Genomic DNA, 22,783 nt, shown 5'->3' with positions numbered 1-22,783 from the left:
GTCAAACTAATAGGAACCCAGAGGTTGCCAGGGCTGCAGGGGGAAGGGAATGGGGAGTTGTTCATTTGCTGTAAAGTTTCCCTTATGTAAAGTAAATAAGCTTTAAAGATTTGCCATACAACACTATGCCTGTGCACTTAAGAAACATGAGGGTAGATCTCATATTTTAAATAAAGGGGACATAAGGAAACTTTAGAAGTAATGGATATGCTTTTTCACCTTCATTGCAGTGATATCACAGACACAGATATTTCTGTATTCAATGCATTTGTCCAAACTCATTGAACTGTAAGCATTAATACATGTAGGTTTCTGTGTCAACTATATCTCAGTAAAGCTGCTTTCAAAAAGGCATTGTCAGATTATATTTATATTTTCTATTGAGAAAGTAAGAAAGTATAGAAAAGATACCCCAAAGTTTGCCAGGTTCCTCCAGCACTGATATCACAGATTTGGGAACATCAATATTTGGTCTCAGAGAAGCAATTGAATAAAAATGGGTGGTAGAGTGGACTACATTAGTAGTCCAGGTAAGAGATGTTGATGTCTTGGACTAGGTTGGAATTGTATAGAAGTTAAATAGTAGCAAAGTCTGGAGGATATTAGACCTCACATGCTTAGTAAAAGAGCAAATGGAATCAAAAGCTTCGATTGTTGAATTGGCAATTTGGTGCATAATAGCACCTTTTCCTGAGATGAGAGAGACCAGAAAGAAACATTTTGTGGAGTAATTTCAGGAGTTTGTTTGCATGATGAAAAGTTTGAGATCTGATTAGACATACAAATAAAGATGTAGAAATGGCTGGTGGATGTTACCTACTTTTCTAGCCTTAACCAGAGCTATTCTCCCCATCAATCACTGTCTCTAGCCCTACTCACCTTTCTTCTCTCCTTTAACACATCAGGTTCATTCATATCTTGGTATCCTCTAGCTCCTGCCTCTGCTGGGATACACTTGTCCTTCATTTTCACACAGGTCGCTCCTTCCTAGAAGCATGGGTTGTCCTACAATGTTCTTTTGGAACACTGACTCAGCCTAAATGTCACCTCTTCAATGAGGCCTTTCCTGACAACCTAATGTAGCCACCAGGCATTATCACTTCTATTTTATTCCCTGCATAGCTCACTATCCCTGATATTTCTTAGGACTTACTCATTAGGTTATTTTTTTAACCAACTAAAAGTTTCACAAAAGGAAAGACTTTGTCCATTACGTTCACTGCTCTTCCCCAAGCATTGGGATAAATTTCATTAAATAAATGGATGGATGTTCCTGTAACTGCCATAGACAATTTCACCTAAACTCTCCAAGAATCACAGGAAATCCAATCATCTGGCAGATACACACTTGTATAGGACAAGTGAAAGCTATGGACTAGCTAACCTGACAATTGCCACTATTACAGAAAATCAAAAGGGAAAAGGTGGGAAACTATCCTAAAAATATAACAAATGTGGCTATTGGAAAGGCCTATGTTCAAATCTTAGCACTGTTTCTCACTGCTTTTAAGTGAATAAATCACTTGCCTTCTCTGAGCCTTCTCTTGCCTTCTCTGAATTATTTGCTTCTCTTATAAGGATTATTGTGAAAACTGAATGGGACACCACATGTGAAGGGTCTGGCACATCACAATAGGCATAGGTCACAGCAGTTCAAGAACATGGTGACCAGACATCTCAGGATTCAAGCTTCATTGAAAGGTAAAATGAAATACTACCTAATATGAAAAAGTCCATGGGACCTAAATGTACCAAATTCCACCCTGTTGCTAAAGGAATTACCCACGCTGTTCTCTGTGTTCCCACGTATCTCAGCAGTCTCGCATCTCAGAGGCACCTACACAGTTGTGTTACTTAGCTGGTCAACTCTCTCCCTTTCCTCAAGCTGTGTTTCCTAAGGGTCAAAGAAAGAGCTGTGAACTCCAGTGATTCTGGGCCCACATATTCCACTCCAGTCTCATCTGGAGACTGACTATGGTTGAACCCCAAGGCTAGGTTTGCCTACCTTGCTCTGATCTCTCCCTCTCTGTCTCTCAGGTAGAAGTTCTCCCGAGTCCCTGCTGTGGTTCATTCCATATAGAATGAAGAAAGTAAAGTGGCAAAACTACAATGGAATATAACGAAAGCAGATAGTTTGGGGAGAATAGATAGCTGAATGTATAGAAGACTGTGGGCTACAATTAAAAATACAAATAGCAATAGTCTTCTCTAGAGACCAAGAAAAAGGTCACTGAAAATTGAGGGGAAATCTTTATTAGTTTCAGATGAATCTTTCTAGGCACAAATGCACACAGATAGTATACAGTGGAACATAACTGCTAGCCATGTAGAAAATATGTGTGGGTAATCTGCCAGGAAATTTTGAAGTTCTGACAAAAGGAGTTTTTGTTGAGTCAGAAATCCAATTAAACAACAAAGGTTTTAATGTGTCTCGTTGGCACGGTGGAAGGACGTGCCGAATGTTTTTAGAATCCGGGAACAGGCGCTTCAGGAGAGTGTTGTGTGGACATTCTCTCCCCAACAAAGGCCTGGCTTTGAGAGTCGCTCTTACACAGCATTACAAGAAAGCCAGCAGTCTCCTTACAGTTCCACTTGTTCTATAATATTATTTATGATTTCAAAATCTGAAGAACACAACTAAGGAGAGAATTCACCAAAGTTTCCAATCTGGCGAAACTAAATATTAAACAGTTGTTTTGAATAAGTTGTAGCACAGATTTCAGAGCATGAGTTTAAGATAGGTCAGGTATTTAGCTGTGTGATCAGGAGCAAGGTACTGAAAAGTTTCTCACCTGAACAATAGAGGCAGCAAGAGAAATGATCCTTAGATTGGCATGAAAACCTAATGAAATGATTTACACAAAGTTTTAACCACAGGGCCTTGGCACATGGCAAAAGCCTGCTGTCTGTTATCATCATCGTTAGTATAGAGGATACTGATACCTTTCCTCCACAGTGCCAAACAATGTATTCCAATATTGGGGCCTAAGAAAATTGTAATAAAATTCATTTCACCCAAAATGAGCCACTCAGTTGAAAACCAGGGAAGAGACTAGAGCAAGAAAAGATCAAAAGATGTGCTCAGGGGATGCTTCGACATCACTTCTGCCACATTGCTGTCCCCACATCACCCATTTCATCCCAGTCACACTGCTTTTCAAGTGCCAAGAGGGCTGTTTACACCGTATGCTCACCAAAAGGATACTCTCTGGAGCTCATCCCCGAACCCAGGCAAGTGTAGGCATCTGTGTCCACTTGCAGCCACAACTGTGTACATGTGAACCTACACACACACATCCCTGAGCAGAACATCTATATAGTCCATGACTTGAGGAAAAAAGCCTACAAGCTGTTACACACATATGCAAGCATGAGTGTGTACACATGTACACACACACACACACACACACACACACACACACCTATATCACAGTCATTTCTCCTGTGGCCACCCCCCCCAACTTTGACATCCCTCATCCCAGAATAGTTCCATTTCTTTTCTCAGATCACTGCAGCACTGATCTAGAATGACTTAGTGAGCAAAACTAGGCCAAAAAGTCTCGCCAGATTCCTACTGGAAATAATCGGGAGACTCAGGTATGCAAACACTGTTAAAGGAGATACAGGGTAGAGCAAAGAATTTGGAGTCAGAGAACAAGTTTTAAATCCAGCTTGATCTCTTTATGTCTAATCTTGAGCAAGTTTCTTCATCTTTCTGAACCCGAGTTTCCTCTTACTCAAGATGGATAACATCTTGCCTCATGAGACAAGATGATGGTCCAGTTAATGTGGGTGTGAATGGATTTCATGATCCATAAAGAACATTATAACTGTCAGCTTTCATAGTGAAGACCAAGAACTCTGAACTATTGGTATAAATTTTATTCTCTGATTCATGGCTTGAGCTTGTTTTGGTAACAGAAAGCTAAACAACATTGCTATCCAGGGTGAGGAAGAGATGAACTCCAGAGAAAGCAGAAGTGCCATGTTTTTTAGAGACTGACAAAGAGACCACAAACAGCAGATGGTTGGGAATGATGGTATCTTCCTTAAAGTGAAAGTGGAATGGGTGGAGGTTAAGGGTAACTAATTTAGAAACCCAGAATGATTTGCCCCTTTGGAATGCTATGCCAACAAAGAAATCCTTTTCCCAGGAGGAGCAAACATAACATACAGAACTCGTTTCTCTCTGTCTTGCACAGCTCGTGGCTTATCAGAACTGCTGGGTGAAAGGACCCACAAGCTAAACAAAGGCTTAACAAGAGTGGGCCCCATGAGGCCCATGATAAGCACACTGTATGATGCCCCAAGGATCCCACCTCCTGCTGTTCATTCTATGAAATGAGTTGTATCTGGTGATTTCACCTCTAACAGAGTATGGTCCAAGTGATATCCCTGAGGCAGAGATTAGGGCATGGCACAGTTGGCTTCAGAAGAGGATGCGACCTATTAATTAGGACACACATGCAGAACAGTTCCCAAAGCCCTGTGGAGCCAACCAGAGAGCACTATCTCCAGCTTTCAGGAGAACGTGAACAAGTTTCCCATAGGACAGCCTGCACCTGACCTCAGCCTGAGGAGTGGGAGTCACAGCAGGACAGTCACACTGAGCTCCGGGCTACTGTGCTCTTTCACAGTGGTCTGCTCTCCTGCTGCAGAGTGGACTTCTTTTCCGAGTTTTACTCAGCCCACTCCCTCTGCAGAGCACATTCCTTTCCCTACCTTTAAAAAGTATAAAACCTCACTATCTTTTGCACTTGTTTTGTCCAGTTCCTTGTTTAAGGCAAGAAGAACCTAGAAACCACCTCTGGAAGGAGACTCCACCCCAGCACCCCAAAACCCAGTAAGATTACTTTGAGATCAGATTACAGAAACTTTGGTCTGTACCTTGAGCACTATCTTGTGCATGCTCTCCTTTACCTCTTCTCTCTCTCCTCTCTCTATCTTTATTTTTATCTCTGTCTCTGTCTCTGTCTCTCTCCTTCATTCTCAGGGATACTGGCTGCATGGCATAAGCTTCCCTATGCAGAGGCCTTTGCAGCAAGGAACTAGGAGATATTTCCAACCAGCAATAGTGAGGGACTGAGACCCTGGATTCAATAGTTCACAAGGAACTTAACCAGGTGAAATGTTTGTTCGTTGTTTGTTTGTTTTCCTGAAGACCAAGTAAATATGTCTTTGGCATGTTTAGTCCTATCACAGAACTGCTTACCCAACACCACTACATCAATACTCTCTGTTCCAGCTATGCCCCGGGGCCAGAAGATTGCCAACAATTCTCCTTTCCTGCCTGTGTGTATGTGCGCACATGTATACATACAAATACAAACACACACACACACACACACACACACACACACACACCATAAATATCAAAGGGGTGAAGGGTAGGTTTCTGTGATCCAAGAGCACAGGGTCTAGAATGGTATGAGTTTCAAGGTCACCATCTTCCTCATGTCTGGCTTGACATGGCATTGGGCTCTTCTGACCAAGATCGACAGGCACCTGCTCAGAGCCTGGAGCTTCACCAAGACTCCATGGAGCCAGTCATGAAGGGATCCTGTGATAATTTGCACCTAATCACTCATCATTCCAGAACATAGCAGTGAAGAAACTGCTTTATTGGTCACAGTGGAACCAAACAGCATCTTTATCTGTGAATTGATCTTCTTGGTTTCCTGAAGTTCTCTGTGTCTTTTACAGTGACTGATCAGCACTTACAAAAAGAAGAATGTCACCTATGGCCCTAAGTGGCTGTGTGATCATCGCCTTCATCAAAGGCAATAGGTACAAGTTAACACAACCAGGTTTCTTACTGCACAGTGCTGAGACGTCTGACTATCTGTGCTGGGGTGAGTCCTTCCAGGACAACACTTGAGCCCTCTTGTCACTTTGCCTGTTTATGCATCGATTTCTTCCTGGAAAAAAGTAAGAGCTGGGTCTGCCTCCCCCTGCCTCCCTTCTAGCACTAGCCTCCTGCATGCCTCTTAAACCGCCCTGCACAGAGGGCCCCTGAACTGGAATGCACTCAGGCTTCCTAACATCCCACCAAATGAATTCCTTATGGGCCCAACTTCTGGGTTTATACTAACCAACAAAATACTGCAAGTCCTGACCTTCAGCACTCAGCTTGTTCTCATTCCTGGATGTCTTTCAAGATAGAAAAGCTAAAGTTGCCCTCTAGGGTGGGAAATGTGAAAGGCAGAAGCACAGAACTGTGACTGCAGACCACAGCAAACTCCTCCCAGACATGGAGCCCACAGAGCTGCGCTAACCATCTTTCCATCTGAAGTGGAAATTCTAGACACAAGAGGTGCCCAGACAGACCCTGCTCTAGTTCCCTTGCCTACTGCTGTAAACCTGTTTCTGTCCCACTGGAGTTGCAGCATGGAGCCAGAAATCTGGAAGAATTTAACACCCGTTGGATTCAGACACAGGAAAACATTGTTCAGAGTAAACACTGGAATCCCTCCTCATCATGCAGGAATGTAGAGCCAGCAGGGTCTGAGCTCAGCAGCTTCTCAAAAAGCCCCCACTAAGCCCATGCTCTGCTCCGGGCCTGGAGGGGCTCCACAAGCTGGGTGCTGGCCCACCAGGAACCAGGCCAGGGGTTTAGCAAGGGGCTCCTCCCCTCCCTGGAAACACAGAAACAAGGACTGTCTGCAGGCTCTGGCTTAAGAACTTGCTGTCTCCCCCAGGACCAGCCCATGTGCAAAGGCCCATTATCAGCCCTGAGCTTGGGAAAGGTGAAGGCAGCCCAATCCCCTGTGAAACAGAGAGGGGCACAGGATGCTGTGGAACTTTCCATTTCCTTCGCCTCCTAGCAGACTGTGAAAGAGTCACTTTTCCTGGAGGAAGAAAGGCAGCTCTGTGCAGAGTAAGGATGCAGTGCAGTCCTCCTAACCAAAAGACGGGCGTGCTTCCTAGATGGGATGTGGCCACCAACATTCATTTCCCTTTGACTAAAACTTAACTAATTCCATCTCTTAAAAATTGTGTGCCAAGCTCCCCACCCTGCTTCCTCTGACTCTGGAGAGTAAGGGAAAGGACTTACTTTCTCCAGGACCTAAAAACTGGATCATAGAAAGACAATTCGCATTTAATCTTCTGTATCACTATGTTCCCTTTGCTTAAAGTGCTGCTTAAATTTCCCTCACAAACATGTACACCTGAACCAAATAGTTGGAAGGTTTTTCACAGACACCATGTGGGAGGAAAACTGTAATTTAGGAACAACTCAAGGAGAAGAATGCAGAAATGGCCACTGCTATGATTTCAATGCCTTCACCAAAATTCACATGGAATTTTTATCCTCATATGAGATATTCATAGTGACTGCTTTGTGAGAGCTCTGTTCTCATGAATGGATTAGCCCACCCATGGACTAATGGATAAGTGGGCTAATGGGTGATCTTGAGAGTGGGTCTGTCACAAAGGCCAGACCTGCTCCATCTCCCATTTGATGTCCCCTGCTGTGGCGTGATGCATCAAGAAGGCCCTCACCATCCGCTGAGCAGATGCAGGCTCCAGGCTCTTCGATTTCCCAGTTTCCAGAGCTATTATCCAAATAAACTTCTATTCTTTACAAATACATAGTCTTGGACATTTTGCTTCAGTGACAGACAATAAACTCCGTCAGCCATTTTACCACCAAAACCTCTGAGTCGAGTTCTACACAGTGATGGGACTGCCTGGAAATTCAGGGGTAGTAACTGCCCCAAATCATATCTCCATGAAATGGCTGAGGAAATGGGTCACTAAATGTTTAGCATGGCAGCCTTCTCTTCCTGACCCACACAACAGCTTCACATGACAGTCCACTGTGTAACCCTCTCCTGAGCCCTAAGACTCCCATCACAGGCTTATTTACTCTACTCATAAAAATTAACTGAGTGCCTCCCACTTATACAAGTGGTTAGAGAAATGCTGTTCCTTGTTCTCAAGGAGTGTGCATAATCCAGAGCAGAATTTCTTGATAGGTTGTCCTGGGATCAACAACAGCAGCCGTGAAAGATTATTGGAAATACAATTTCCCTGACTCCACCCAAATCACTAAACTAGAAACTCTGGAGCAGAGCCCAGCCATAGGGTTTCACAAGAAATGCATGGTATTCTGTTGCCCACCAAAATCCAAGAACCATGGATTGAGGCTGTCACTTGATAGTAGAGAAAATATAAAAGCTAAGTAGCTTGCTTTAGAGAAGTCACAGAAATGACATGAATATTCATATATTCCCTAACCCAGAGCAGCTGTGCCAAACATGGGTGTCGCTGGAAATTTTTATTCTGGTTTCAAATATACTTTTTCCACCCCAGTTTGGTCACCCTTTAGTGGTGATTTCTAAAACTTTGTTTTGAAGAAGAGGTAAATTCTACTATGAATTCGTCAGTGGATTCACCCAAAGATGAGTACAGCAACCCCATGGTCCTCCACTCAGGAGCACCTGGAGTTTGTTTTGTTATTCTGTGAAAAGGCAGCTCACAGAAGGTTGTTTGCACTGCTATCTTCAGGGATTCCCTACCCTTCCTGTTCCATCTAATTCTTGAGGGGCATCAGAGAGAGTACTAAGCAGTCTTTTCTAATTGAATTGGTTTTTAAGTAAAGTGCCAACCAATAAAGCAAAATTTCATTAATCCATTCTGCAAATGGCTTCTATGTTAGTCATTAGTCCAAACACTAGGACAAAATACCTGATACCCACAACTTCAGAAAAAGAGGCTTACTTGGCTCATAGCTTCAAAAGGTTCAGTCCATGGTCAGCTGGTTCCAAGGCAGAAACAGCACAGTGGAACAGCGCGGAGGAGAAAAGATGCTCAACCCATGGAAGCCAGGAAGCAGGAAGAGCAGGAAGGTCTAGAGAAATAGGCGCACCCCCAGCGACTGACCCTCTCCATCCAGGCCCCACCTCCTAACAGTACATTCAGCTATGAATTCGTCAGTGGATTCACCCAAAGATGAGTACAGCAACCCCATGGTCCAATCAAATCCTGGAAAACCCCCACCTCTGAACAGTTGAGAACTTTGGGGTAAAACTTCCATCCTTACAACCATAAAACACTCCATTTTTACAAGCTCAATTATTGATTTCATATTTAGTGGCCATTTTGTATGACTAAATTAGCAACAGTAGAACTCTAGAATTCCTCTCCTTCAAAATTGTACCACTTCCCAAGCTGTCCTTCTTGGACTCCTTGTTGGCTCCTGATCCTTTGTTCTACTTTTAGATTAGAGGACTCCATGGCTCTTTCCTGGGTACCCGTTCCTTCCCCAGATGTTTGTCTGTAGTTCTGGGATCTTTCTAAACACCAGGCTTATATATGCATGCAAACTCCTACCAGATAGCTTCTCTTGGGTACTTCATAAATATCTCAAACCAACGCTATTCAAACTGAACTCCAGACACCCTTCTCTCCATAACACACCAGAACCTGCTCCTTCACTGGTCTTCCATTTTATTAACTAGCACCCTAACAAACCTGTTGACAAAGACAGACTAATCTCTTCTGTTTCTCCTCCCCAAGAAACAATTTATCAGCAAATCATTTCAACTCAGCTGTAGAAATATGGTAAACCTATGCTTTCTCTCCGTTCTACAATTAATACCAATAATCATGTAATAGTAATAATGACTCACACTATGGGTGCCTGTGTTTTACTTGTATTTACTCATTCAGCCTTCCCCACAGCATGAGTTAGTTACAAATAGCAGCCCCTCCTATAGGTGGTGAAAGTGACATACAAACAAGTTCAGTGATTGTTCAAAGCCATATATCTATCACTACTGAACAAGGAGTTGGATATGAGTAACTGGCATTAGGATACCCATAATCAAACACCTTGTCCCCAGTCTACTCCTGTACCCACCCACATGGATGCCCTCACAGGTTCCAAACTAGCCTCTGTGCTTCCACTCTTGCCTTGGTATAACTCACTTTATATGTAGCAGCAGCCAGAGTGATCTGTTCAACACATGCACCTACATGCACATCACTCCTCAACCTCAATATCCCTTCCCAGTGACCTCCACAGAACTTTGAAATGAAATCCAAACTCCTTCTCTTGCTCTCTCAAATTCACCAAACTCCAGCTGTTCCCTCCACCTGGAATAATCTTCCCCACAGATTTTAACATAATTGTATTCTGGTCATTTTGATCTCTAGCACATAGCCTTATTTTATTTTCATTACAGCTCATATCACTGTCTGAAATTATTTCACATTTATTTATGTTTAGTTTATTTTCTGCTGCCCTCTTAGAATATTGGTTCCACAGGAGGAAGGAACTTGTATGTCTTTTCCCTCACAAATATCCCAGGACCTAAAACTACATAAATACTTACTGAACACCTGCTTTGTACCACATAGAGGCATAGAAAGATGAATATAGGAGAATCTCTTCCTTCAAGGCCTTCACTATCTATAGTTTTGCTATAGAATGGAAGGGGCTTATGAAAAAAAGAGACACAAGCATCACGAGGACATGGAGGAATTGTTTCTCACCCAGGCTAGGAAACCTAGAAGACTTTCTGGGGTAGAAGACTTGCTTTAATTTTACTTCAATAGTTATTCTGGGTCAGGCCTGGCTAGTAACAAAGACAGATGAGGCCAGTGGCCCACTTTCTTAATGCCAACACAACCTAAAGAGCCTAATAGGGCACAGATTCTAGGTCCCACCCTAGAATCTCTAATTCAGTAATTCTGGGTCTGGGATCTGCATTTCTGACAAGTTCCCAGGTAAATACCACTGTCACTGGTCTAAAGAACATACTTGAAAACCCCTAGAGAGAACCATTTCCCCTGCCCCAGACCACCATGAATATAGCTGAGTGTAATGTTGTGTGTCACTTGCTCTGGTAGAAATATGGGCTGGTGAGATGAGGGGAGACATTCAGGTCACCTAATGAGAAGGAACCAGACAGGACTTCTTGGAGGAACTGGCACCTGAGTTTGGTTTTGAATAAGGAACAGGCATTGCTGAGACAGAGAAAAATAAGAAAAACTTGAGGAAAAGGGCAAAGTGGTATATGACTTTAAAAATTAAAATATATTTCAATGTAGAAGAAGCATAAAGTATAAAATAAAGATGAGAAGAAGGTGAGACTGAAACAAGCACCAGATCCAAAATGAGAAGCAGGAGATCAGGCTGGACAAGAACAAGGTGAGCACAACACACTAAGGGAACTTAAAAGTGGTTCAACACTTACTATGCACTTAGCATGATACTGTGGGAGGAGAGTTGGTAATAAGAAAGGAGACTGTGAATGCAATGGAAGTCAAACCACGGAGGGGCTTAACTTGAGGCTTTCTGTTACCTGTTTCTTCTGCTTAAAGCATTCATGCTCAAGAATTCTGTCTTTATCTTGCAGGCATCTTGGTAGTTGCTAAATGACTTTGAGTATGGAATGGAATTATCAGCTTACCCTCTTAGAAAGATTCCTGTGGCAGAGGCCCATGGCTGTCTACCAAGAATTCATATTTCCCTTCCAGAGTAGGAATTTGTTACTGGGAAACAGCTGCCTGGCCAAAGACTCTCTTTCCCAGCATTCCTCCTTCTCGTTCCTCTATCTAGATAGAGCACTGTATCTGAGTTTGCTACCTGGCTCATAAAATCTCCTGTCTTTACTGTGCCTCTTTTTCCTTTTGTAGGTAAGAAGCAAAGGACTCCCAACGCCCCAAGGATCTCCAGAGCCACAAGATGGACGAAATGTAAATTCTGAATCACTTCATGTTGATCGACCACACAACATTCAACTGAGAGAGAAATAAATTTCAATTATGTTGTCTCTTAGATATGTTCGTGGTGGCATTTTTCACACCATCTTGGAATACCTTAGTGCAGTCTCTGTAGCTTTACAATAATAATAAACTGGAGACTTGTAAGGCTAGAAGAAAGGAATTAACAGTTAGGGCCTTATGCCCATTAGGGGATAAATTAGAGCCTAAAGCAATGAAAGGGCAGTGAAAATGACAAGAAGAGATATGTGATTAACTACTGGGAGGAAGACAAACCAGGCATTTAGGATAAGCCCAGTTCTGCAACTCTGGTGATGGAATAGGCAACAGAGAAGAAAAAGCAGGTTCCACAATAGGGTGCTTAGTTACATCTTGGATATTATAGAAAATCTAGGTAGCAATCTTTGGTGAGCAGTTGTCTATATAAGCCTGGAGTCCAAGACATAGTCATGCTTATAGATATATAGATTTGGTAAAGAATAAAACCAAAATTTGTCATGTCTCTCATTTGTGTAGAATAAGATAAAACCAGGGATGAGAAATGAATCATGATTTATTTACCTATAAAAGCCTCGAGTTTATCATTTTTTATAGCTGAGTAATACGCCATTGTATAAAAAGACCACATCTTTTTTATCCATTCCTCAGTTGATGGACATTTGGGTTGTTTCCAAGATTTAGCTATGGCAAATTGCACAGGATAGCTAGGATAATTGTGCTGCTGGTTTCTACGCCTCTATTGAAAGAAACAGTCAATGCTTAAACTTTTTTTCTTCTTTTTAATTTTTTTGATCAATTTTGCATGCTTATATCTGGTAAGCTGAACAACTAATTTGAAGTCAACAATATGCCATATAACAACAATTGTTGAATTCCTAAAAAAAAAAAAAAAAAAAAAAAGGAAAAAGAAATGAATCATGAACACTTGTAGGCCTGAGAGGCATAGAGAAGCCTGAGGGCACACTAAGTGGGACTCACAAGACAGGTGAGAAGAAACCAGGTGAGTGTCACCTTAGAAAGCCAGAAGTGCCATTTCAGAAAATGCCAGTCAGGTGACAGATGTCAAGGGTCACAGATACATTAAGAAACTCAGGAGAAAAGGGAAGTAAAAAGGATTAAGACGTGATGTGTAGATATGCCAATTCCTCACAATGAACATATTTACTATGTATCACAAACATATACTAATAAACTAGACAAAAAGAAACTCAAGGGCAAAATATTTCCATGGAAGTCAATGTTAGAAGGTCATTTACAAAGATGCTGCCATAAAACAAAAGAAAGCAGTGGACTGGAAAGAGGAAGGCGGGACAGTGAATAAAAAGACCATTAATGAGGATTCTGGTGTCTCAGGGTGTTACTTACCTTCCTCACTTCCTTTAGTCTTCTCCAGAAAATTATAAAACTGAAAAAAATTTAAGAACTAAATAAAGAGGGCTATACCATATTCATTCTAAAAATGTCAGTTCTAAAATCGTTCCATTAGATTCAATGAAATCTCAATCAAAATTCCAACAGGATTTTTTTTTTGTAGAGATTGAAAAACTGATTTGAAAATTTATATGGACATAGAAAGGGCTAAGAGTGGAAAAAAATCTTGAAGATGAATAAATTTTAAAAGTCTCATATGCTGGGTTTTAAGACTAAACCATATATATGCTTATATGAAGCTTATATAAACCACAGTAATTAAGACAGGGTGGTATTGTCACAATAGTAAATAAATAAAAAGTCCAGAAGAGATGCTCCTCCTTTGCAGCACATTAGAGGGGTGAGGAAAGGATAGTATACTGAATAAATTATATAAGATCACTTGAACACTAAATAATAACTACAAAAATAACTATGTTAACTGTTACTACCTCACTATATGCAAAAATCAAGTCTGGGGATGGACCATAGTTCTAAAAGTTGGAAGTAAAACAACACAGCTTCTAGAAGATAATATAAGAAAATATGTTTATGCCCACATGTAGGAAAGATCTTCCGTCCATAAAAAGAAATAAGAAGAGCACACACACAAAAAAATGGCTCAGAATGGGAGATTTGTGCCACCCACATAACCAAAATAAGGCTGTATACAAAGTATTTAAACAAAATAAAAAATGCTAAAAATTAGAAAAAAGACTAAATCAAAAAAATTGGTCAACAGATTTGAATCCAAACATCACAAAAGATGATATCCAAACAATAAAATAGATGAATGAAAAGATTCTCAGACTCTCAGAAATTTGCATTAGTATTATAATGAGAAACCACTACAGACCCCCAAGAAGAGCTAAAATCACATACTGTGAGGGAGTAATATAGTATGAAAACAACACTCACACACTGCCATAGGAATGTATATTTAAAACAGTTTGACATCATCTACTAAAGACAAATATATGCTCAGCCTTTGATCTGACAATTCCACTCCTAGGTTCAGAAATGTGCAACGTGAAAGATTAAAGAATGTTTGTAACTGCACTATTTTTAATAACAAACCCAAATATCTACATAGAGTAGTGAAGGTCACCTTTTAGAGCTTTCAGTGATACAAATAACCTGCTGCAGCACGTACGCAATAGGTTCACCACCCCCCAAAAAATGTCTATACTGAGTATGTACAAGCTTTTGGATCGTCATTACTTATCAACTATTTACATCATATCTACATTGTATTAGGTATTATAATAATCTAAAGATGACTTAAGAAATACAGAAAGACAAGCATAGGTTGTGCACAAATACTATGCCATTTTACATAAGGGTCTTGCACTTCTGCAGATTTTGATATTCATGGGAATCCTGAAACCAAACCTTCAAAAATACTGAGGGGTGACTGTAGTTATTATCTCTGAGACTCAGAATGGGAGTTTTCTTGATAGAAGGGGACCTAGGGATTCTTCTAGGTGTTGGGAGCCGCTAAAGCTGGAAAATAATTGCTCATGCAGGATGAAGCCAGCCTGAGAACACCGGAGCTCCTGGAAGTAAACAAGCCCCTTAGAGTAAACAAGCAGTTGTAACTTGTTAACTGGTTCCTGGGCAGCGAGGTGGAAATTAACCAACCTCTCCAGGGTATAAATACACGCCACTACTGTTGAAGTCAGTCCCCTTGCTCATCAGGCAAGAGGTAACTCCACCTGACCCCGGCTATTGTATCTTGTCTTTATTTTCTAAATCCTCTCGCTGTTTTCTCCCAGGAACCACCGAGAGACCACCGAGTCCCACATCTAGGGGCTGGTAGTTTCCTATTTTTACATGTGGGTAGATGTTACCCAGGGAGTGCTTGTGACCACTCTTAAAGATGTAAGCTGTTTGTCTTTTCTTTGTAAACTTTCTGTGTATTTCAAATTTGTAAAAATTTACTTTCGAAGATAGAAGGATGGCAGCACAGGGGAAACGAGTGGGAAGAAGCAGACAGGAATAGAACAGAAATTGCTAAAATAAGGAAATGGAAGACATTGAAGAAGAACTGCTTTTTTGATTTAGGATCCAGGCACTCTCAGAAAGCATACTGTAATGCTTGCTACCAGCGTGGGTAGGGTGTGTGGGTGTGGGTTTGAATGTGAGTTTGGGTTGCTGATTCGCTTTAGTATCAGTCCTGAGCCCTGGAGGGAGGAGTAGGAGGAGGGAATTGGGTATGCTGAAAACAAGGAAACGGGGAGAGGGAGGGAGGTCTTTATGTGATTAGAAAGACGCTGATATACCACAGGGCAGCTTGCACCCACCAAAGAAAACAGACCTGGCCTTCAGTCACTGCCTTTTAGGCTGTAATTAGCAAGTCTGCTCATATCTCTAAGGCCAAAAGTATCTAAAACCAAAACAAGATCATTCTTTCCCAAGTTCCTAAAAATCCTTAAGAATTACAAAGGTAAAATAAACATTTATTTGAGAAATAAGCAATAAAAATTGAAAATCAAAGTAAGCTAAATATTTCCCAGGCAACAGGCCTGACCTGTTACACATTCCTGGTATCTGGTTTCAACTAGGCACTCACTGAAACTTGGCCAGGGCTCTCTCCTTTCTCCTTGACTTCCAGGCACATGCCACATAGCGCCACCCTCTGTCAGCCAGGGATGAGACTCTGCCCCCCAGCTGCCATCTCTGCAGGGGATTCCCCAGCATGCCCTTCACTAGGGTCCACCAGATGCTATGCTGGCCACTCCGACTTGAAATACTTCCTTCTCAGCACCTTTCCTGCGTCTGCCTTCCTGCTTGCCTAACTGTTCTGTCATCAGGGACATGTGGGTGACCTGAGGACAAATGGGACTGGGGAATTCACAGAAGGTTCAGGGATCCCAGGCTAGGGCTTAGCCAGTGGCTAGTAGTTGCTGGGAAATCTGAGGTGTGATTCAAAAGCTGGCTAAATTTTGATTCAGCTAAGGTGCAAGTCCAACAGACAGAAAAGGCTTAGACAAAGCCATATTTGAAGGTCATGCATCAGAGTTAGAGACTGGACTGTGTACAGGGATGGGGAAACAATGTCAAACAGCAATATGACCCAGCAGCTTAGAATTTGAACACTTGGGTCTACCACGGGCAAGTCGTGTGACCTTTGGCAAGTTACTGGCCTGTCCTGGAGGAAGGGTCCACAGCTTGGAGATAGTGATGAGGATGGGGCAGCCATGGGCTGGGTAGGGCTGAAGACTGCTAGGTAGACAAACCTTCAGGTTTAAGAGGCTGATGTACCTATGACCCAAATGGATCCTGAGCCAGTCAAAGACAGAGATGGGCCCCTGTTTTAAGCTGGTCGCTGGCCCAAGTCAAATGAAGAAATGAATGTGAGTGTATGCATGAGCCATAATGTCAACTTGTCAGCAGCACTTTTCTAAACTGGGTGTTTGCATCCGCTGCCTGTGCTGGTTGGAGCTGACTACTAAGTGACAGCACTGGAGGCTCAGACATTAGCAAGCTAGTTGAGAGATAGGCCCTGGGGAGCAGTGGCCACCAGCATCCATTTTCTGTGCCCTTTTCCTGGGCCCCTAGCTGCAGCTCCTCACCCTCTTTTAGTTCCCTCCCTCTGCCCTTCTCACCAGCATTTCCCAAATGTCCCCCTCCACAACACCCCTCCTCTTTTTCCCTTTCCAAAATTCCCAAGTCTCCCCTCTCGAGCATTCTTCCCTTGACCCCAAGCTTCCCTTACTTCTATTTTTCTCCTTTTCTCTGCCCATATCCCTCAGGGAATGGCAGTACCAGCTGCTGTCCTTTCCTAGCTCCCCAAGGACCCGTGGCCTTGCATCGTCCTCAGAGCCTGTTCACAGCTGTGGGCCAGAGGAGCCAGCAGGGAACATGCTAGCAGAAGGCACAGCCAGTAGGGTCTTTAGAAAGTGCACATAGACACACACAGTCGCACCAAAACTCTGATATACACACAGATACACAAATATAGAAATACACAGATATGCAGACAAACCTAGAAATACATAGACACCAACACACATGCACATGAAGACCCTCACAGACATACACAGATACACATGGACACAATACATGGACACAAACACACAGTGACACACAGACATTTACACACTCACACGTGCAGTAACCCATTCCCATGTGGCAGCCAAAGTGCTCTCACTTTGCCTAGAAAGATGAGGAGGGAATGCTTCAGAAACTCCTGGAGAGGTGATTGGATCATGGGGTGCTGGACTCATCAAAGAATGAATCCACTGATGCTCACAGCTGAGTAGGAGGCGGGGCCCTGCTGGGGGAGCTGGGTCACTGAAGATGCTGCCTTTGGAGGGTATTATCTCCTGCTGTCCCTCTCCCTGTGCTCTGCTTCCTGGCTGCCATAAGCTAAGCAGCTTTCTCTTGCCATTCCCTTCCATCATGATGTTTCTGCCTTCAAGCCACACAGCTATGGACTGAACGCTTTGAAACCAAGAGCCAAAATAAACTTATTAGTCTCTAAGTTGTTTTTGCTGGGTATTTGGTCCTGGCGACATAAAGGCTGACCAATACAGAACTCCAGGGCCATCCACTGTGAGTTTGGCTCACCGTGCTCCACATGAGGCCTCCAGACCCCTACCAGTGGCAGCCATGAGCAAAAAAAATCTTAGAATTACTACACCAAGGGCAGATCCACTTTTCACCCTGCCTGAAGGTTCTGCAACTGGGAAAAAAGCCCACTCTGTGCCCTGCATGAGTCCTACGCTAAATATTTTGAAGACTTCCCTGAAAAGACATCCACAGTCAGGGAAGGGAAAGGGTGCTTGCGAGGCTGCCTGGAAGCAGTCTGTGACCTTGGGACCCAGTAGGTCAGCTATGCAGAACCTGCTTTCTGACCCCAGGCAGTCAGTGAACATCTTCCCAGGCAAGTGACAGCACCTGAGCTTGCACCCAGGAGCTCTGGCTCCGCACGATCTTCTTAGACAACTCCTGTGTCTTTCACACTGAGGCAAGTACACACTGCCTGCAGTGGGTGCCTGGGTGCTGGGTCAGCCTTCACCAAGCCCTAGAAAGAAGACACAGCCTTCCCCAGTCCATCTTCTTTGCTGTTTTCCTCTCTCTCCCATCCCAATTCATACTAGGGTGCCTTCATTGATTATAAGGTCTTTTGCCATTTTTAAATTTTATTTATTTATGTCTTTTTTCCATATTCTAAATTTTTTAAAATAAGCAAAATAATGTAAATTATTACTTTGTAAAAGAATCTCTTTTTTGTGAGGTTCTTGATCATCTTCCTCCCTATAGGTTCTTAATAACTAAGGTGTGTAGCAATCCTAACTGAATGTACTTTGGGTCCTGAGCTCTATCTGATTTGGTCATGTATCTTGGGGGGCGCATCAAATACAAGTGGGGCAAGGCTCGAACATCAGTATGTTTTACTGAGTTGCAGGGGTGAACAGGACTGGGAACCACTGAAGGTAAATGCTGAGGACTTGGGAGCCTTTCATGAGCAGAGGGACAGGACCTCCTCAGAGTTGGGTGTGTGTCTCTACTTTCTCCTTGAACTTTCCTCTCTGGGTACACTGATATGAGAAAGGCACTGCCCAGGCTATTACCTGTGATCTTTTTGTGATTCCTCATCCTTCTTTGGCTATCAAGCCTGCTCTGCTTCAGTGTTTACTTCTGGTCTCCTTCTGTCCCCAGAGCTCTCAATACCATGTCCCCTTGGTCCTTTGTTTATTGCAGCCATCATCCTCTTGCTGTGCCCTGAGGTGGTTCAAGAGCCATGTATCCAACATAAATGGGGAAATTGTGACATCAGCAGTTACCTCATTTCCCTGACCTGTCTGTCCTAGTTCTCCCCCTTGATAAGCCAAGCTGTCTCTAGAGATGCTGCTCCCAAATATGGGTGTTGGAGTGATTGTCCCTGCCACCCCCACTGAGATAACACCTACTGATTGTTGGGTCCCACACCAGGAATTTTGTGTGCATGATCTTCTTTGGGATCTCTGCTCTTAGAGAAGGAAAGGAGATAACTGAGTTTATTTCTCTTCAACAGTTCAGTTATACTGGACAAGACATGGCCATTTTCAGAGACAGATGAGACCAGTGCTGCATGTCCTCAGTGACAGAATCATCTAGCTGTCTGAACAAGACACAGGTAACTAGGAAAACCCAGTAAAACAAGCCCAAGCGGGAACCCCAGGTGACCCACCAGGGCCCCCTCAAGGGCTTACACACCAGCCCAGCCCAGGCAGAAACCCCCAGCAATCCACGGAGGCCCAGGCAGGGGTACATAGGATGGGAAGGCAGGACCAGCAGCATGGAAAAGTCCAAAGCGGCAGTAAGAATGTGAGACAGCAGTTGATAAATCATGTGAATCAGCTTGTGCTTCAGCACACAGATGTGTGGAATACAAGCGAGCGGTGGAGGCACGATTTATTTTTTATCTAAGGGCTCAGGGAGAACTCCAGAAACAGAAGACAAGCCCCTACATCCAGAGGCCAAGATCAGCCCCATACCCAGCATAAATCCCACTGCAAACTTGGCTGGAGTATACAACACATTATGGGAATCCGAGTTGGTTCTACCACAGAACTGCAGACACCAGAGGAAATTTACTACTTTTATTTTTCTGTTTGTTTGATTGGTTTTCCTTTTTCTGTCTACTTGGGATTGTTTTGTTTTTGTTTTTCTGGTTTTGGTACTTTTTTATGCTTATTTTTAGTTTTTGTTTTTTTGCCTTGTTTTTCTTTTTCTTCTTTCATGATCTAGATTTATTACCTTTCTTTTAGTTTTCTTCTACTCATCTTCTTAGTCTTTTTCTCAACTATCTCACTTGATTTTGTAACACATTCATGTGAGTAAACACCATCTCTTCTCTTTCTGCTTCACTTAGTGCTACTTTGCTTTCTCTTCCATTCTTTCCCTCCTGTGTCCTCCAGTTTCCCAAAACTTAGATGATCATCCTTTGCCTTCTAGCCTTGATCCTACTACATTTGACCTCATTAATCTCTCTATCATGCCCTCTATCCCTCAAAATCATACCCCCTACAACATGGTAAAATCACTCCGTAAAGGGAAAAATATTACATACAAGTTTCTACTATATGTTGGATTCTGTTATGTAACAGTAGAATTTGCTCTCATGGTTAAAAGTATCAAGTTAATAGTTACTACAGTTTGTCAATAGCCAGACTGAGCTTGAGACTATTGAAACTGCTAAGTGTACTAATTAAGCCAGGATGTCATACCAGTTATGAACAGTTTTTCTCCCTTGTACAACAACACTGTGATTGTCTGGGGTCACAACCATCACCATAGTGCAGTACCAAAACACTGAGTGCTGAGCCAAATAGATAGCAACTTCTCATCCTTAAATGCATTGGGAAGGTAGGTTCTGAGGGTAGACACAAAGACCAAGAATTCACCAATATCTAGAAGAACAGACATTTCTGAGGAAAGCCTCAATACAAGGGATAAAGCCACCTACCATAAGAAATCTATAAGTATCAACACAGAAAACAAAATAAATAAAAAGTAAAAAACAGAAAATGAGAAGACACAAAAACAAAATGCAACCCCAGGCCCCCAGCCCACCCAGGACAAGTCCAGAGCACAATGAGATAGAGGTTAATAGGAAGCTAACCACTGGAACTTACCAAAATGATAAAAACAGTAGTAAAAAACAAATGGAAGAGGCTACAGAAAAATAATCTCTAAGGTGCAAAAAGAAATGATAATCAAAATGAAGGACATTAAAACAGACACAGACAAAAAACTAGAGGAGCTCATGAAAATGATGGAAACCATGAATGCCCAACATAGGAAAGAAATTAAATCCATGAAACAGATACAAACAGAAATTCATGAGATTAAGGACTCCATTGAAAATATATGCCACAGATTAAATGGGAAGATAGAATATCAGATCTAGAAGACAGGATTGTGACTAACAATGATGAAAAGAAAGATATCTTTAAAATAGCAAGAGACCATGAAAAATCCATCCAACACCTACAAGATGAAGCAAAGAACAGCAACATAAGATTGATTGGAATCAGTGAGAAAAGTGGAGACTGTGCAAAAGCCATAAAAAAAAAAAAACCTCTTCAAAGAAAGAATGGCAGAAAACTTCCCAAACATACATAAAAAATTTGACAAACAATAAATGAAGCACATAGAACTCCAAATAACCATGACCAAAAGAAGTCTACACCAAGGCATATAATAATCAAGATTCCAGAAATTCAGCACAAGAACAGAATATTAAAAGTGGCTACAGAAAAGAAACAAATCACCTATAAAAGAAATTCCACCAGAATCACAGCATACTTCCCAACACAAACCCTCAAATCAAGGAGAGTTTGGAATGAGGTTTTTCAAGCCCTAAAACAACCTTCAACTCATATCGATGTACCCCACAAAACTATCTTTCAAAGTCAATACTGAAATAAGATACTTCCAAACAAAGAGCAACTGAACAAATTCATGACCAAAAAAAACAAATTCATGACCAACAAACTGAGTATGCAGAACTCTTTGAAGTACATATTAAAAAGAGAAAAGAAGAAAACAATCACAAGAATACCAATAGAAAGAAGCCAGCAGGCAGAGTAAGCAATTAAAAACAGGGGCAAGACAGGGAACCAACAATAGGAAAATATGATGTAAAAGATAATCCAATACATATTAGTTATAGCCATCAAGGTAAATGATCTCAACTAACCAATCAAAAGAAACAGACTAAGAGAATGGATCAAGAAACAAGATCTAACAATACACTTCATTCAGGAAATATGTTTAACTCAAAAATAAATTCATAAACTAAAAGTCAAAGGATAGAAAAAAAATTCCATGCCACAGGAACCCAGAAAAAAGCTGTGGTACCTATTCTGATTGTAGGCAATGTGAATCTCAAGCCAAGACTGATCAAAAAGCACAAAGAAGGTCACTACATACTTGTTAAGGGAAGACTCCAAAAAGAAGGCATAACAATCATAAATATATATGCACCAAATACTGGTGCACTCAACTACATAAAACAAATATTAACAGACATGAAAAATCAAATAACCATTAATACAATTATAATGGAAGGCCTTAATACCCTGCTCTCACAAATAAATCAACTAGACAAAAAATCAACAAGGAAATATTAGAATTAAGCTAGAACTGAACAAATGGACTTAGTAGATGTTTACAGAGTGTTCACCCCATAACATCAGAATACACATTGTTCTCAGGTGCACTCAGAACATTCTCCAAAATAGACCACACACTAGCTCACAGAACATGCTTAAGTAAATATAATGTAATTGAAATCATTATATTATGTATATTATCATATACATATATTATGTATGTTATCATAATATATACATATATTATGTATGTTATCATATTATCCCATTCATATTGAAATGAAATTGGAAATCAATGGCAAAAGAAACCACAAAACTACATAAACACCTGGAAATTAAACAATATCTTCCTGAACAACCACTGGGTCACAGAGGAAATTAAAGAAGAATTAAATAGTATCTACAGTTAAACAATAATGCTGATACAACATACCAGAACTTATGGAATACAATGAAAGTGCTCCTACAAGGAAAATATATAGCAATGAATACCCATATCAGGAAAAGAGAACAAGTTCAAATAAACAACTTCA

General features: G+C 41.7%; 1 protein-coding gene across 4 annotated transcripts in view; it reads right to left on the bottom strand.

Annotated features, from left to right (window-relative positions):
• The window catches only part of Cdrt4 (CMT1A duplicated region transcript 4), a 39,677-nt gene extending 20,790 nt beyond the window's left edge, over positions 1–18,887 (bottom strand). For all 4 annotated transcript variants that reach the window (XR_001236837.1, XR_001236836.1, XM_013522028.1 and 1 more), the window contains exon 1: positions 18,723–18,887. Coding sequence is in view for 2 of the 4 variants with exons in the window: in XM_013522028.1 (XP_013377482.1) it covers positions 18,723–18,747 (25 nt within the window). In the remaining 2 variants the exon portion in view is untranslated. The remainder of the gene's footprint in view (positions 1–18,722) is intronic.
• Between the last annotated feature and the right edge of the window lie 3,896 nt (positions 18,888–22,783).

This window comes from Chinchilla lanigera, unplaced genomic scaffold (assembly GCF_000276665.1).
Source record: "Chinchilla lanigera isolate Chin_1 unplaced genomic scaffold, ChiLan1.0 scaffold00066, whole genome shotgun sequence".
Taxonomy (NCBI): Eukaryota; Metazoa; Chordata; class Mammalia; order Rodentia; family Chinchillidae; genus Chinchilla; species Chinchilla lanigera.
The sequence above is the reverse complement of the archived record's forward strand: the minus strand, read 5'-3'. Positions and strand labels throughout refer to the sequence as shown.